Source organism: Rhinolophus ferrumequinum, chromosome 20 (genome assembly GCF_004115265.2).
Source record: "Rhinolophus ferrumequinum isolate MPI-CBG mRhiFer1 chromosome 20, mRhiFer1_v1.p, whole genome shotgun sequence".
NCBI classification, from domain to species: Eukaryota; Metazoa; Chordata; class Mammalia; order Chiroptera; family Rhinolophidae; genus Rhinolophus; species Rhinolophus ferrumequinum.
Genome location: NC_046303.1, coordinates 1,523,344 through 1,540,710, shown reverse-complemented (window position 1 = coordinate 1,540,710; position 17,367 = coordinate 1,523,344). Strand labels below are relative to the sequence as shown.

Below are 17,367 nucleotides of genomic sequence, written 5' to 3'. Positions count from 1 at the left end.
ACTCTCCACCTCTTTCTAGTTGTTCATTCAAATATTTATAAAAATTCTCATCCTGGGCCTAATGGCTACGGGAATATAATCATGTATCTGATTCTGAAATTATTTTTGAAGAATTCACTACATACAAAGAAAATGATACGAAGAAAAATATTTCTTTAACAGTAAACACACTTCCGGTCAGGATGGCAGAGTAAGTAAACCTCCTCTCATGACCACATCAAACTTACAACTAAACTACAGAACAGCCATCACTGAGAACTATCTGAAGTCTAGCTGAACCGAAGCCCAACGACGACAGACAGGCAGAAGAAGCCTGGTAGGAGGGGCGGAGACACGGAACAGGCTGGTCCCGTGTGACCACTAAAAATCAGGGGGGATATATCAGCTACGTAGGTCCCCCCTGAAGACCAAGGGGTCCCGGCCCCATGCCAGGCTCCCCAGCCCAGGGTTCCAGTGCTGGGGAGAGAAGTCCCCATAATTTCTGGCTATGAAAACCCACAGAGGTTGTGGCTGAGACGAGGGCAGCTAGAGCCCCAGGTGCTCCTCCTAAGTGGCCGGCACATGGACTCACCTGCTGACGACTCACTCCCTCTGGGCTCCAGCACTGGGGCAGCGGCTAGAGAGACGTGTGGGCAGGAACGGAGTTGTCTGGCCTCAGGGTGAGGGCTGGAGGAGCAGCTTTCTCCTGGACAGAGGAGCTGGCCGAAGCCACTGTTTCTCTGGTGAGCCCTGCCCCTCCCTGCATGCAGACGCAGCACGCAGGCAGACGTCATCCCTGAGCCTCCATCACGCCGGCTACCTCCCTTTCTCTGCTCCGCCCTGATTCCCTGAGGCCCGGCCCCACTCAACTTTCAGGCACACCCAGGCCATTTCCAGTGGCCTTTCCAGACAAATGGCCTGCCTTGGCTCAGGCTGCAGACTTTCCTAAAATCTCTCAAAGGTTCACAAACCCCAAACAAGTAGCACGTGGCCTCAGAGTGCCCCACACCTCTTGCTAAGCAGCCACAAGGCCGGCATTGGCAGCAGCTGGCCTCAGTTCACAGTTTGGCCTTTCCCAGGGACCTCCAAGCCCAGCACAAGTGCAAACCGTCGGCAGATAAATTTTGTGTTAGGTTGGTACAAAAGTAATTGCAGTTTAAAAGGTTAAAAATAATTGCAAGAAGCAGTTACTTTTGTACCAACCTAATCCTCATACCAAGTGGCCCTGGGCAGGGCACAGGCAGCAGCCGACCTTGGCCTCCAGCACCAGAGACCCTTCCATGAGGCCCTAGAACCAACACACCTGGTGGCCAGCTTCAGACCACTCCAGAGCACCCCCCAACCACCTCCACAAACAACACCCCCACAGGGCCGACTGGGCAGGCGCCAGAGCCCCGGTCAAGCAAATCCTGCTCCATGGGGTCAGTCCTCCCTGCACAGCAGCTCCAGGATTCATTTCAAGATCACAAAGAAGGCTAATGCCTTCCAGTGGCTGGGGGAGAGGTGTGTGAGAGGAGCCAGTCAGGGCTTACAGATTATCATCATGAACGGTTTATTTATCCTGAGAGCATTGAGTTTTCTTTCAAGGAGTGGCGTTCTTGGCTTCACATTTGAAAAAAAGAAAAAAAAAAAACCACCCTCCCCCGACAAATGTAGAAAGCAGATGGTAGGGAGGCAAGACCAGAAAGGGGGACCCTGGTGAGATCCGGGTGCTGTAACATAACTGTGGTCTGACAGGGAGTACGGAGGCTTTGCTAGAAGGTTGGGGAAGAACTGGCAAGAGGTGTTAAAGAAGGAAAGCAGCAGGAGGTCAGGAAGCAATGGCTGTGGGCGGCGAGGGGCAGCAGGCGTCAAGGGTCCTAGAGCCCCGCTCGTGAGACAGCCAGAGGGGTGGGGACGTTTAGTGGCTTGGTGAACGTGGGTGCCTGGAGGAACCATGAGCCCATCTGTGCCCTGGTCAGTCTGATGAGCCCACAGGACAGAAGGACATGCCAGACATGGCAGACAGAAGGTCTGGAGCTCAGCAGAGAGGGCAGCCGCGGGGACGCTGCCCTGGAGCTGCCAGCTCGTTGGTGGCACTGAGGAGGAAGCACGGCTAGAGTGGGTGTACAGAAGGAAAAGGAAGGGCCAGGAGCCAGGCCGCAATGCTCCAGGGGATCCTTGCAGAGCAAAGGAACATTTGCCTGAAAAAAGAAACTGAGATGAGGGAAAGAAAACTGGGAAGTGCAGAATCGTGGGATCCAGGGGATAAAAGTCAGCTCAACAGAGAGGTCAGGGCAGGTGGACCTCAGAACGTCCATCAGCCTTGGGAAGGTGGAGACGCTTGCTGGACTCAGCCAGAGCTGTCCTTGTGGCAAGAGGCAGACACAGGCAGAAAGGAGCAGGGGGTGGAGTGTGGGGGAGGGGAGCGGAAGGCCCCAGGCAGAACAGGCTCCTGAGAGGAGGGCTGGCCTGGCCGGGGTAGTGCAGGATAGTTTACAAACTGACAGGGACAGAACAACTTAGGTGCTGACAGAAGGGCCCAGTTCTAAGGGAGGTAAAGGATATAAAGAGAGAACAAAATGACACCTCGAGAAAGGAACAGCATATTTATGCAGAGGAACTCCATTCAGCTTTTAAAATTGCACGTTATTAGATATATTTGATTAGATTGTGGAAATTCATTTGTAATCTTAATTTTCTAATATGTTTGATCATATACTTTATATTTTTTTCTGCATTTGAGACCATTTATATTCTTAGCTTTGAATGCAATGGGTTAATTAGTTTTTCAGTTTGAACCACCATTGCATTCTCTGGGTAAAATCATATTTGATTGTAATACATAGTATATACACGTCTGAATTCCATCTACCAATATTTCTGTATCCGTGTTCATACATGAAGTTGCTGTATGTTGTCTTCTATTCTTGGACAACTTTTGGTGCCAAGGTTATGCTAGCATCATATTATGAATAGCAATTCTTCCTTTATTTCCTGAAATAGTTGGTATAATATGGAGTTGACCTCCGCTGCTATGACTCATTTGTAAAGCCATCTGGGTCTGCTGTCTTGGGGTGAGGTTATAGCCAGGCACACCAGTGATAATACTCTGCTTCCAATTCATTTTCTAGTGCGGCTATTGTTTTCTTGATCATTAACAGTCTACTAAAAATGTCATCCATTTCATCTGTTTTCAAATACTTTGCATGAAGTATTTCAGATTATTGTCTTGTAACTTTTTATTTCTCTCTGTAGATACGCTCTGTATTCTTTGTGAATGTTGCATATTTATGCACTCTCTGTGGAGATGTGATCTCATTAGACTTCTTAAAGATATTGTCATGATCTTAAAAGTGAGGAAAATGAAGCTTGAGGAAACAAAGTGGCTTGGAGAAGATCGCACGCTAGCTGGAAGTGGCGCCAGTTCCACGGATGCCCAACCAGCGAAGGTCCCCTGGAGCCGCTCCCTGACTGAGCTTATAACCCCGACTCACATCAATTCATGCAGATGCAAAAGAAGTTTTCATGTGATTATGTTTGGCAGAGGGTAAGTGTCACTGCATGGAAACCAGTGTCTCGTCAACCAGAGCGACACCCCACAGAGGGTTTATCTGAAGCCATGTACCAGAACTTCATGAACAAACCAGAAACCAAATATACAATCACAATTTGGCCACAGGCAAGTCAGCAGCACAAAGCCACACCCATGGGCATAAAGGCCATGGCCAAATGGTATTCGTGATGTTACCATCTATTTGAAAAAAAGATGCTCGTGAAAATTTCTAGATGTGTTTTTGTTTGTTTTTGTTTTTTGTTTTTTTCTCCAGTGAATTTTGCTAGGTTTAAGATGTGCATTTAACTCAGTGGACCCCATTTTTCTTTAAAACACTTTAATGTAAAGAAAAGTGTAATGGATTCTCTGATAAAGTAGTGAAATGTCTCCTGTGCCATGACAAGCAAATAATTAAGGAAAATGCTTCTGACTTCTTTCAGCAATTTGAAACCCTTTCCAGTAGGAAAAATGTATCCATTAGAGCTCTCGATAGGAATTCTCACTGTGCAAAACGACAGTGCTATTTGTTTAGCCCAAATGGGAAATATCCATCCAATTCTTTCTTCTTCTTGAATCTACTGCATTCTGTTGGACAATGTTTATAAATACAAAGGGAATCTGATGTACAGATCTTAATATGCTACTCTGATCCTGAAAACAGCGATAATCTTGGAACCTGGATTGCCTGAGATAGTCACATAACTTAACATCACCTCGCTCACTCAACATACTCAAAAGTCCCCATGAAAAACGGCCACCAACGCGTGCCTGGAGTGGAGCTTGCTGTCTGTCTGCCTGGGATCGGCTTCATTCTTCTTATGTAGAATCAGAGCCCTTAGGGCCATGGCTAAAACTGCACTGCCCAGTGCTCTGGCGGCTGTGATTGGCTCTGTGAGTATTTCCTGTATGTCATACAGCCTACGTACAGAGGTCAGATGCCAGGAGACCTTCACAGGGCGTGCCCTTTCATCCTTAACCTGACTGCTGCTTTTTGCTGCTTTGACTACTGTCACAGCTAGAGCTCTAGCAGCCACTTTGGAACATCAGGGAACTTAAAAAGGTGACTGGGTTCTTGACGTCTGTGGCCTTCCATCTCCAGAGGAATGGGCAGACACCCAGTGCTCACTGGGTACTGCTGATGTGCTCTGGTATTCTCTCTCCCTCAAATGTCCGTTCCCTTTCTCTGTGGCAAAAGCCCACGCAGGGGTAACTGTCCCATGAAGTCTGTCCCCTTTCCCTGGTTAGAAGCATGACCCTGTGGACGCAGAGCAGGAAGTGTGTGTGGCCTGAGGTCTCATCTTCTCCACTTGCCAATGTGCTCCCCACGGACAGAGCTTGTGGCCTTTTCACCTGTCAGGCCACCACCCATGTTTGTAGGTAGTACCACCACCTACTAATGTAATCGAAGGGGGTCAGTACAGTGAAGGAGTAAGGGTGTGTGTCTGTGTGTGCACGCTGCTGTGACCCAAAGGGCTTAGACTCACTCAGTGTGTGACAGTGAGGTGTAACATACCAGAAGCGTGCCCGAAACCAGACCCGTCGCTGAGCTGGAACAATGCAGACCAAAGAAACGCTGGATACATGGTCGGACCAGTCTGAAAATTTTAAACGTCTAGATCCCCCACTTGGGAAGGAAAACGCGTGACGAACTATTTCTGTGCTATTCATAAACACGAGGAGTCAGGGTAGGGTGTGTGCAGTCTGCATATTTTGGAAGATGTTTTAGAGAGGTAATGTTGACCTAGTTTTCAATTCAGTGTCCACTAAACCCAGAGTGGCCATAAGCCCCCTATTCTTTACTATTATAAAAATACTCTTGTTTGGTTTTTATAATCTTGGGTTGGAATGATGGCTTTAATGCACCATCTGTTTAACTATCTTGGTAAAGATAAACTATACAATAAAAGCTAGGATACTGGTACTGGAATAATCACTGTTACCTCTGCTTTACAAAGTGCCCCACTCAGGATGCTTTCAAAAGGAGATAGTTTGTTTAAAAAGTCTCAGTTGTGTGACCTTGAGCCCAAAGGTCTTAAGACAAATGTTTAACTCCAAAGGCATAACATACCTGCGTGATTTATACATGCAATGACATTTTCAACATTAACATAGGATTTGACCTTTTGTGTCCAGTCTTCTGGGATATGGCATTTTAGCATGTTGGGTTTCTTTTTTCTTCCTGTTTATTGTTCAAAAGTAGACTTCAAGGATACAGTAGCTCAAAGACTAGGAAAAAATCCCTGGGAGCAAAGCACAGCAGAGTAAAACTCAATTAAATGTTAACCTTTGCAAGCTTTAAGAGATCTAGGGAAGTTGCATTTCCTCTTTACCTAAACTAAATTGGCTCCCTAAAGATGCATGGAAACGTGGGCAAAACCACAATTACATTCCAAGAGTCAGGTGAAACGAAAGCATGTCTCATTTGTTCGCTGCAGTATAAACACATTCGTGTCTGAGCAATTTTATTTCCTGATTCAACAACAATGACAAAGGATCACATCTGCCATTCCGACAATGAGACAGAATTAGAATTGGAGGGAAAAAATCATAAAGCTCTAAACTAAGTCCTTTAAAAAAGTGCAGTTCACGCGGATCAAGTCATTCAGTGACCACTATGTACAATCAGCGTAATCCTTACAATACGAACCTTTCTCTGGTACAGAAAGATTACTTAGGAAAGACAGATATTAAAGAAGTCTTGCTTTAGTAAGGAAATGTCACGAGAGAGTTTCCCTTTGATCACAAGCTACTATTACTCAAAAAGTGAATTAAATAAAGTTAAATTTTAAAATGAAAAGTAATGCGGTCCTCCATTGAGATTTTAGAAAATGGTATTCAAAGGAGGTTGAGAAATATCTCAACTTAGAAACGTCTGACTGGAAACTATTTTCAGTAGTAGAAACGTTGATTTATGGATTTTACTAACCACAAGATGTGAAATGTCAGGTTTCCATAGCCTTTCAGAGCCCTATCTCAGCATTTTATATCTGAAAATACTTTGAGGGCAATGATTCTGAGAATGACATAATTCTTAGAAAAAATTTTAAATGATAAAATTCATACTTATATACTATGTACTGTGCTCGTTTTGCTTGTGTAATTAGAAGGTAACTAGGTGTGTCCTTAGATCACCGGTTTTCAAACTAAATGTGCGTCAGAATCCCAGGGAGTCTTGTTTAAGAGCCAGATTGCGGGACCCCTGCCCCAGAGTTTCACATCCACTCGGCCTGGGTGGGGCCTGAGAATGTGCCTTCTAACAAGCTCCCAGCACTTGCTGATGTAGCTCATATGAGACCACCACACTCTGAAAACCACTGGCTTTAAATAATTTGAAAATGGTAATTATAATCCAAATTAATAAAAAGAAAATGTGTCCACATAATTTTTCTTTCTATACGCCCCTAAAATCATAATCTGTGAAAGTCTGATAAAACGTTTACAAATGATAGAGAGTACCCAGTGCAATTTACTTAATTTTGCTAAAGCATTAACTAAAAAGCTGTTTAATTCCAATTCTCTTAAAAAGCATCTTTTAGATAAAAAATGGTGGCCTTTTATTTCATGTCATACCATAAAATGTCCTCCAGTATAAGGAAAAGTTTGCATTTAAATCGTTGAATTTTTATTTAGGCACTTGTAAGCATATGTACTAAAAAGCTGAAAAAGTAGAAAAGAATCCTACGTACTATTTTCTATACAAACAAGTCAGTCAAGTTTTAACTTTGGGGGCCTCGGGTTCCTTAAAACTGAAATGAAATGTCTGAAATGGACCATCCCTGACGGCCCTTCCAGATCCAAACTGTCTCAGTCTGGACTCTGGATTCACTCACGCTTGTGCCCACCTTGGCTTAGCAAAAAGAGTGTGTTGGATGGAGAAACCCCCCGAAAGTCTGAGGAAAGAAAGGCCTTTTAGTCTGTTGATGATTAACTCACAACGAGTTTGCACGGAGACGATGAAGGAGAGCAGGCCCTGACTGCCCGGGGCGGGGCTCCCGGCTTCTCCACGGCGCTCGCTTCTCCGATGCACGAGGACAAATTGCAACAAAAGCCAAGGTTTGGTTCCTCTTAAAACATCATCCTGGGACTTAGACGGGCACGTGGGGTGGCTGCTTACCACCGGATGGGGCAGGGGGAGGTGGTGGCGTCCGCTCAGCAGCAAACTCAATAAACACCTGAAAATGAACGTGGCTGTTAACCTGTAAGGATACTTGGCCTTTCGCTCTCAGGTGTTACAAGAAGGAACAGCCTCTCAGAGCACTGCCAAGCACTCATCCATACCACCCCTCCTAAATCTCCATAAGCAGGCAAGTCCACTGAAGCCAAACTCCAGGAATGAGAAACAGTTCAGACGACAAATAAATCACCGGAAATTCTCAAGGCCTACACGTGCCTTTAGAGGGAAGCTGAGATTTAATTTGACATTCTGCTCCGCTTAGGAAACCAAGTACCTTTCTTCCCCAACTTGGCTGTCACTCGGTTACAGTGGCGTCCCCTCCGTCACTTGGGGGAGGGTCAAAGGGAGAGGCAAGGTACCGAGGCACGAGTTACCTCCTGAACGCCCAATATAATTATCCAACGGGGGCCCTGACGAATACGTATCCTGAGTGGAGAGCAGACAAGAACCAAACCTAACACTCACATCCTTATCAGCATTTAGTAAAATCTAACATAGATGAATCAAAGAAATGGTGACCTCCGGAAATAATCTGGCTAACTTGTACATTGGCTGGTTTAGGCCTCCAGAACATAGCAAAATGCAACCTGGTAACCCCTTCAAAGTACTATACCTGCTCCAAAGTGGTCTGGTTAATGGAGTAATGTTTGATATTCAGCAAGGCCTTATTGTCCTCGAGAACTCGGAACAGGTCAGCTAAGCACTCCCATCTTTTGGGCACGTGATATTCCAATAAATTAAGGCGCTGGCCCTAGAATCCAAAACAAAAACAAAAAAATGCATCACATGATTAGCAATCATTAAACAACACTGACCACACTATATTTAATTGCACATAAATTATCTTTACTCAAATCCCAGTTCAGTATGTGGGTCAATTTTGTGAGTCTCCAGTGAACGGTTAGCGACGACTTCTTACCGTGTGTCACCTTTGCTAAGTGGTACCCCAGGAATGAGCTGCTGTCCTGCCCCTTACACACCCCCACGTCGCCATAAGCACTGGTAAGAAGACGCCTAGAGGGGGTTGAGATGTAGGAAGCGAGTGTGGCGTAATGGGGATGGACAAACGTGCCCTCAGCGTCATACTGGGACCTGGTCTTAGCACCAGATGTCCTCACCGTTAGCTGAGTAGGTTGGTGAGACATTTCCCTGGTCTGCTGTGAAGTGGGGACACAGCAACTGTTTGATGGGGCTGTTTAGAGTGGCCCTTGAGCAGGAAGGCCTGTGCCTGCACAGCTTGCTTCTGACCGTAGGCTCTGACTCCCTGGTGACTGCTGAAACAGACAGCTACTAACTGCCGTGTAGGCTGCCGCCTCTTAGCAGTTATGACACACAAGCCTCTAGCTCACACTAGAAATCAAGAGAACTGTAGATGGCGCTTCTCAAATGTTACTCTGAGCAGGAATTGCCTGATCACCTTGCAAAATGGGGATCGGGGTTCAGTAGGTGGGGCCTGAGCTTCTGCAGGTACAACTAGTTCCCAGCTGACAGAGATGCTGGCGGTTCAGGGACCACACTTCACGCCAAGTTTGTAGAGAATTAAAATCACAGGGCGCTTCCTATGAAATAACGTCAACACCATGCAGCCCATCACCCCACCACAGAAAAGGCAGAAATGAACTTCTGCAATTCTCTGCCCTAAACAAAATGAGTCATGCAGAGGCGCTGAGCCCCAAGATAAGGAGGCATGTGTAACTACAGGGTCCTCCGGTGGCCCGGGAGGGTCACAGCAGTCACTCAGTGTCCCCTGCCTGTGCTAGCCCTGGCAGGGAGGTGTGGACTGGACTTTGCAATGAGGTCAATAGGCAGCAGTATAACAGCATAGACGGAAACTCGGGAAAACAAGTACATCTATGAGATTTGTGAGCTGAAAACAAAGAAGTAACGTAGAATATGGGCTCTACCTTAAACTGGACCCCTGGGAACTGAAGCTTCAGGAGCTCGGAAATGGCCCCGTGGTGGCTGCCTTCCTTGCAGCAGAGCCACACTTTGACTGTGTAACCACCACCGAACCTGGGGGTGAACAGGACAAAAACACGGTTACTCTTCCATGTACCCGAGATGGGTAAACTCCAAGTCCATTTTCACAGGCAGCCAGTAAAAGAAAGTAGTGATTCCAAATTGTTGGGAGACTTGGGATTCTCAAAAATATAATACTCAGAAATTAACTATAACTCAGGTCATTTCCTATAATTCAATTTATATTGACAGAGAAAATGATTTATCCGTTTTAAAAAGTCATCAAATCCTGGAATCAACACGTATGCAACAAAAGAGGAGTGGTGACAGTGCAAAGTGCAAGAGCAAAGCACTGAGTTAGAGAAGTCCGAAGCCTGCAGCCCCCCTGTGCGAAGCATCACTGCTCCAGGTCTGCAGGGATGAAACTGGGGGCAAGGGTGAGGGGAATGCACGAGCGAGCCAGCCCGGCATTTCTTTGTTTACCATGTAAAACAATCTCCCGACTGCACCTCAACCCAGCAAGTCTGGTGACTGCAGGGGAAGCCGTACAGTCGTGAGTAGTAAGTCCAAGGGTGTCCGAGAGACCACACACGAGTGATCGCGAATAGGAACCCCAAGAATTTATGGGGGTTCCCCTGCCATATCCCAGGTACCTAGCATGGTTTGGGCATGTGATGGCATCTCAATAAAGATCTGTTGAACAAAAACAAAGACATACACACATCATGACAGCCACGTGTGTCTGTTGTGTTCACTGAGGCAAGTACCCAGAACCAGAGAATATTAGTTGAAGGAAAGAACAAACAAATGGCAGCCCAGAGTCTTATAAGAACCTTCACTTACGAAGTATTGCTGGGAAAAAGTGCCACCTTTGAGTGAGTGCTCCTTAAGGGATTCTGTCTGGTAAAGAAGAGCCCCAGGTAACGAGACTTGTTTCAGTGACACGGATCACCCTTGAGATTGCCTTCCCCCACCGATCTGGTCCCGGTCCCATTACAGGTTAAGCCCAGAGGACTTACTGGCTGAGGCCTGAGGAGGTCACTAAGACGGTAAACCTTCAAAACCAGCACACCTGCGCAGCTGCCATCTGTGCAAAGATCACAGTTTCATATGGATGGCATTGCAGTGGCGAGGGAGGAGGTCTGCTATGGGCACGTGACCAAACACACTTTATCCTATTTGCTGTGGGTTGAAGTTTTTGGTGTGGGGAGCTGGGATGGTTGTCCTTTTGGAAGATGTAATTAAAGCTCTTTTGTATTCAGTTTCAGAGAGTTTCCAAAAAAATCTCAGTGGATTCCAGTCAGACCCCATGTAACACAGCCTTTAAAACATTAATGGAATAATACAGAACATAAGTGACTTTCTTAGCAGAAAGGAATTGCTCTAAGGAGCAGACGCTCTCCCTTGTTGAGAAAATACTTCAATGCACCAGATTCAAGGTAATTCAAGGTGGTTCTATGGTCAACTGATTTCTGACAAGGTTTCCAGGATCTTTCAGTGGGAAAAATAGTCTTTTCATGAAACGGTACTAGAAGAACTAGACAGCACCTGCGAAAGAATGAAGATGAACGTCTACCTCTTACACAGTTAACACAGGTTTGCTCAAAATGGACCAAATACCTAAATGGAAAGGTTAAAAATATAAAACTCTTAGAATCATAGATTGTGGTAAATCTTCATTGTCTCTGATTGCACAGGGGACTCTTAGATATGACAAGAAAAGCATGAGAAACAAAAGAAAAAAATAGAACAATTGGGCTTTCTGAAAATTAAAAACACCCGTGCTTCTTAGAATGTTATCAGGAAGGTGAAAAGGCAAACCATGTATCGGGAGACAATATTTGCAAATTGTATATCTGAAAAAGGACTTGTATCTAGAATAGACAACTCTTTCAACTCAGTAATAAAAAGACACACAACCCAATTTAAAAAATGGGCAGAGGCTATGCATAGACATTTCTTCTATGGAGATACACACAAATGGTCAGTAAGCACAGGGAAATACTTCAGCATCATTAGTCTTCAGGGCAATACAAATCGAAATCACAGGGAGATTTACTTTACACTCACTGGGATGGATAAAATTACATTCAGACACTAAAATGTAATGGCAGATGTGAGCCTCGTGCACTGCCAACAGGACTGTTAAATGGTGAGGCCAATTTGGAAGACAGTCTGACGGCCCCTTAAATGTTAAGCACAGAGTTACTACATGACCCAGCAATTTTGCTCCAAGGAAAAAACCTGAAGAAAAAAAGATATGTCCACACAAAAACTCACACATGATGGTTTCTAGCAATATAATGCATAATAGCAAAGGTGGAAATAACCCAAACGCCCATTAACAATGAATAAACAAAGTGTTGTATGTTATTTGGCCATAAAAAGAAGTGAAGTGCTGACAACATGGATAAACCTTAAAAGACGCTAAGGGAAAGCTGTCAGTCACAAAAGACCGTGTGTTATATAATTCTACTTGTATGTTGATAATAGATCAATTTATAGAGACAGAACATAGATTAGTGGGGGTTCAGGCTGTGCTGAGTAGAAGGGCGATAGCTGAAGGAATAGGGTTTCTTCTGGAGGTGACGACCATGTCTTAAGATTAACTGTGGGATGTTTGAACATAATCGTGAATATATCAAAAAGCACTGAATTACACATTTGAAATAGGTGACTTTTAGGATGTGACGTATATCTCGAAAAAGCTGTTAAAAAGCAATGAAAGAGATGGCCACAGTTTAAAAATACTAGTTACAAAATGTTTGTGGATTGTGATAGATTATAAATATGGCCCCAATTCTTTGTGTCTTCTACACCCAGGCCCCCCCATGTGACCCTGCCGTGTTTTTCCAGTAAGGGGGGGACTACCTCCCGACCCTTTTTCTTTAGCCATGCGACTTGGTTTGGCTGAAGGGATACTGGCAGGTGTGATGAGTCTGAATCACACTTGTGCAGTTTGGCCATTCTTACACCTCTGCCTCTCAGACACTGGTCAGACGGCAGTGGGAGACGTGGCAGAGCCACCCCAGCCGAGCCCCCCTGGGCCAGCCCACCCGCAGATTCGTGACCGTGTGTAAGTGGATAAGCCACTGGGTTTCATGAACTTAGTTTTGCTGCTTTTGTAACAAAATCTAACGTATGCACAGCGTTTTCTCAAGCTTTTGATAAAATGGAACCCACAATCAAATTTGTAAAATGCTTCTAAACTATGAAACATGTTGAGGGTTCGTACATTTTCTCTGAGTGTGCATGCCCACACACACACCTGAGGCTAATGGAGCCCAGAGGACATAAATCTTGTCCCAAATCCCAATCTTTGAATAAGTTTCAACCTAAAATATAGTTCTGACCTGGCAGAATTCCTGTGCATGGGCTGTGTTTACAACCAGAATTCATAATCCAATCATGTACAGTGAGTTTTCCAATGACACGTCTGCTGCCTGCTTTGCACACTCACTCCTGGCAGGCCGGTGTGCACCGTGTGCAATCTCTCTGTCCAGCGGAGAAGGGGACAGGGACACTGCCAAGGCCGTGGCAGAATCAGGCCTGAACCGTATACCTGACAGCTCCTCTTAACGGACCTGCTAAGTGCAGACAGCCTGTTTCTAGAAGCAGCAAGCTAAGAGTGAATGGTGCAGACTCTTGAAGGAAAGCAGGTTTCACCCTGTCTAGAGATAAATGGGATCTGGATAAAAGTCTCTCTCAAAGGGGTCAGCCATTGTTATTAGCTGTTCATTAAGCCAGACAGAGCCTGAATGCTGCCAGACTCGTCTGATTCTTCCTTTCACATCCAGTCGTAGAGACCAGGAAGGAACAATTATTGAGCAAAGGCCTGGGATGTGCTAGAACTCTACATCAGTTCACTCATTCATTCATTCATTCATTCATTTGTTCATGGATACCTTGAATGTGTCGTTACCCAGCACAGTCCCAAACATTAGGAATAAGTCTGTTTCAATTCATGTGAGTGACAGAGAACCCAGTCGCTGGGATATTAGCAAGTCTGAAGTCTGAAGTCAGGCAGCCCAGCATGGACAAAGCATCCGTTCCTTTAGCTCGTTCTCTCATTGTCCTGCTCACAAGCCTCCATTGCTGAGTTTGCCTGATGGTCCAAGATGGCTGCTTCATCTCTAACCACTGCATCTGCATCCAAGTCAGAAGGGAGGACGGCAATGGAAATGTGTGTGCTCCTTTCTACAAATGCAATCCACACACTTCGGATGCTACCTTGGCTGACCTCTCAGCAAGATAGTATTGTTCAGACTCACTGATTAAAACACTAACTCCCGCAGGCTTACTTCTGGCTTCCATTGTCACAGAAACTCCTGCTCAGCACGAGCTGACCCAGGGTGACAAGTCTCTTCCATTCATTGCAGGCAAGAACAGTGGCAGCAAACACCAAACGGTGGCCAAGCGTGGCCTCTTCTAAGTGTTTCATGCTCCTTTCACCCGCACAAAGACCTGTCCTACAGCTGGGGAGACTGACACAGACGGGCAGCCAGACCGGCCTGCACGAGCCCGGGGTGCCTGGGCACACAGCACTCGGCACCCTCCACGAAATGGGCACAATGCGAACCTCTGGCTAGCGTTAGCACTCAAGGTCAATTCCTATGGAGATGCCACCAGACACCTGGAGAAATGAGCTTCTGCTCTGGTACCAGGATCACTGGCTGAGTCAGGGATGAGAAGGCTTGAAGACAGTCTCCTGGTGCTTTCATGCCCAGGAAAGACAGTCGGGACTGTTCACGGCAAGAAGGGCCTGGAGAGGACGAGGAGAGAGCCCTCTGCCATTTCTCTCTCCGTGTTAACGCCATTGTATCACACCAACATGTGTGACTCTGGGTTTGGACACCCCAGATTGTGTTTCGGGGTGAGATGAAGAATCCTTTACTCTTTATGGCAATGTTGTGGAAACGTCTAATCAGTTTATGTTTTACAAGAAAATACCAACTTTAAAAATTATTTAAAAATGTATTCAGTTCAGTGTTTCCGTGAGTAAATAACCCACAAGCCATTTTTTTCCTAATGCAATTCTGTACATCACATTTATTTACCAGCATCTGTCCTCACCACGGCACAACAATCAGCACCAAACTGAGAAGCGGGCGGCACCACTGGGCACACAGACCGCGCCCGTCAGAGGGTGAGTCTCCCGGGTGCCCCGTCCATCCTGCCAGCTCCACCAGACACATCTGCAGCCTCGCAAAAGCCAAGTAGCTAAACTCAGACATCAATCAGCCAACGACTGGGCACGGGCTGTAAAGCTTTATGTAAACATTCCTAAGGGCAAGGGGTGTGAAAGCTTCTTCTCCTTTTGACGACCCTCATTAAATGTGAGCAGAGTTCGTACCGAGAACCATATGCAGTGGGTTCACCTGACAAGTGACGGTAAGACACACGGTCCCAGCGCACTGGCTCTGAGCCCCTGCACAGCTCATGTTCCCTCCCCAACGTGGCGTCTCCACCCAGCACTCAACAGTCATTTTCTCCTTAAAATAAAAGTATTTCAACCTAATACCCAGGACTATTTAACAAATCTTTGCTTGTGAATTCTAACTTTAAAAATATTGAACAAAGGAAAACAAAAAGAGATTTATCAACTTAAATTAATCTATAATTTAAGAAAACAGATTAAACAACAATTAAAAAAACAGATTAAACAACAAACTGAAAGGAAATTAGAGCTCAAATTCATTTAGAAACTTTGAGGATATTTTAGGTAACACTGAATTTTTAAAAAGTTGTACTGGGATATAAAAATGCTCATAGAAATTGACAACAAAATCATTATGATTCCAAAAATTACATGGAAAAAAGACATGAAGAGATAATGAAGCAGGAAGAAATCTAAGCAGTGATGAGCATAGGTAAAGTCTCGTTTTTCATTCATCGAAATGAAAAGCAGCTACAACAACCTCCTTCAGCTTCTCTAATCAGGGGAGTCCCTTAAAAGTACAGATTGGATGCGGGGGCCACAGCACCCAATCTCGCTCTGGACATGGGACACACCGGTACAACCATTTCAGAAGGTATTTTGTATCAAGAGGACACATTCGGTCCCGGCTCCATCCTGACTCCGCAGCCCTCCCAGTGTCCCCACAACAGGAGCACCTGTCCTCCTGGGAGAAGGCAGTAAAGGTGGGGGGAGAGGCTGGGCTGTGTTGGAGCTGCAGGCCGGGCTCACCAGCTCTGGTATTTCTCCTGCCCCTGCCCTCAGCCACCATTTCCTTTCCTACACCAAGCGGTAACGCAGCCATCTGTCTCGAAAGCTCCTCCATGGTGACACAGCCTCACACTACTGATTCACGGTAGACACTTAAACGCAAAGTGAAATGCAACATACCTGTTTTTAATGTGTTGGGGGGAACCAAGGCAGTGGAAGCTCCCGTGGACCATGATGGCAAGTCTTGTGCAAAGAGCCTCACACTCCTCCATGCTGGGAAAGAAAGACAGAGACACGTGAACGGGCAATGGCCGAGGATGCAAGGCCTGAACCAAACACCAAAATTAACAAAAGAGTAAAATACCACTACTACAAAGGAGCTAATTATCTATGTAGAAACCTCATGAAACCCAAAAAGCACTTTTAAATGATAACATTCTATTTAGGTAGCCAATTGCACAATTAACAAAAACATCACTAGCACACACGTGCACAGCAGTTACAAAATATATAGGAAAGAACCTTTGAGGAACAGTAGTACAAAAAGGCAAAATATGTAAGAATGACCTTTACGAAAAATGTGAAAGTTTTATGAAAAGAAACAAGATTTGCTAATGGGCTTAAATGAAATCTTGAATCAATAGAAAGATGTATCAAAAAAAGGAAAAGAATGGATATTTTTAAAATGGCAAATTATTACAATATGAAAATTATTATAATATAAAAATTATTGTTAAATAAAATAACAGTATATGTAAGATTAAGTATAAAATATAATATAGAAGCATAAAGGTAAAATATGACAGGTAAATGAATTACATATTTACAATATATATAAAATATAAAAACAAGTTATATTTTAATACAGTATAATATAAAATACAATAAATAGCACTGGAATTTGAACTATAATGTAGTTTTTAATATAACAATATTATTTCTTTATAAAATATATAATAAAGATTTATAATTTTTTAATCACATTATAATAATTATATAAAAATACAATATAAATTATAAGGATATAGTATAATGCCAATCAACATTTTATCACTTCCAATGAGAAAAATTAAAAAATAATTATAAAGTATACGTTTAAAATTATTTAGTGAGAGGCAGAAAAATGCTGAACAAGAAGAGTAATGAGAGAAGACTTACTCCAGAAAATATTAATATTACTTATATGGCTCAAATGATTAAAATGAGTCAATAGGAATTACAAGGCAGGTCACTGGAACAAGACAAGACAGCGCAGAAGACACTAACATCCTAGAAACGTAAGTGATCTGAGTATGTGGAAACTCTTGGGCATAACAGCAGTGGAAGAAACTGTGAAGGGAATGTGTGGTATACCTGACAACGCTGAACTACGAACTTCTAATAAGAGTGTCCAAACACAGCAAACTAACATTGAAAAAGTGCAACAGACACAATGGGTAAGGGTTGATACAGTTATTACAAAGAACTCATAGATAGCAGTGTAAAAATAAAACAATAATCATCCAATAGAGGAAAAAGGGCAAATAACACATCGACTCAAGGAACTGTTCGTGG

At 44.4% G+C, this 17,367-nt stretch overlaps 1 protein-coding gene across 1 annotated transcript in view; it reads right to left on the bottom strand.

Moving 5' to 3' along the window:
• Positions 1 to 6,174: 6,174 nt before the first annotated feature.
• The window catches only part of ABCA13 (ATP binding cassette subfamily A member 13), a 241,923-nt gene continuing 230,730 nt past the window's right edge, over positions 6,175 to 17,367 (bottom strand). Inside the window, exons 55-58 of the mRNA XM_033088866.1 lie at positions 15,994 to 16,086; positions 9,593 to 9,701; positions 8,302 to 8,439; positions 6,175 to 7,686 (exon numbers count right to left, since the gene is read on the bottom strand). Coding sequence (XP_032944757.1) covers positions 7,600 to 7,686; positions 8,302 to 8,439; positions 9,593 to 9,701; positions 15,994 to 16,086 — 427 coding nt within the window. The 3' untranslated portion in view covers positions 6,175 to 7,599. The remainder of the gene's footprint in view (positions 7,687 to 8,301; positions 8,440 to 9,592; positions 9,702 to 15,993; positions 16,087 to 17,367) is intronic.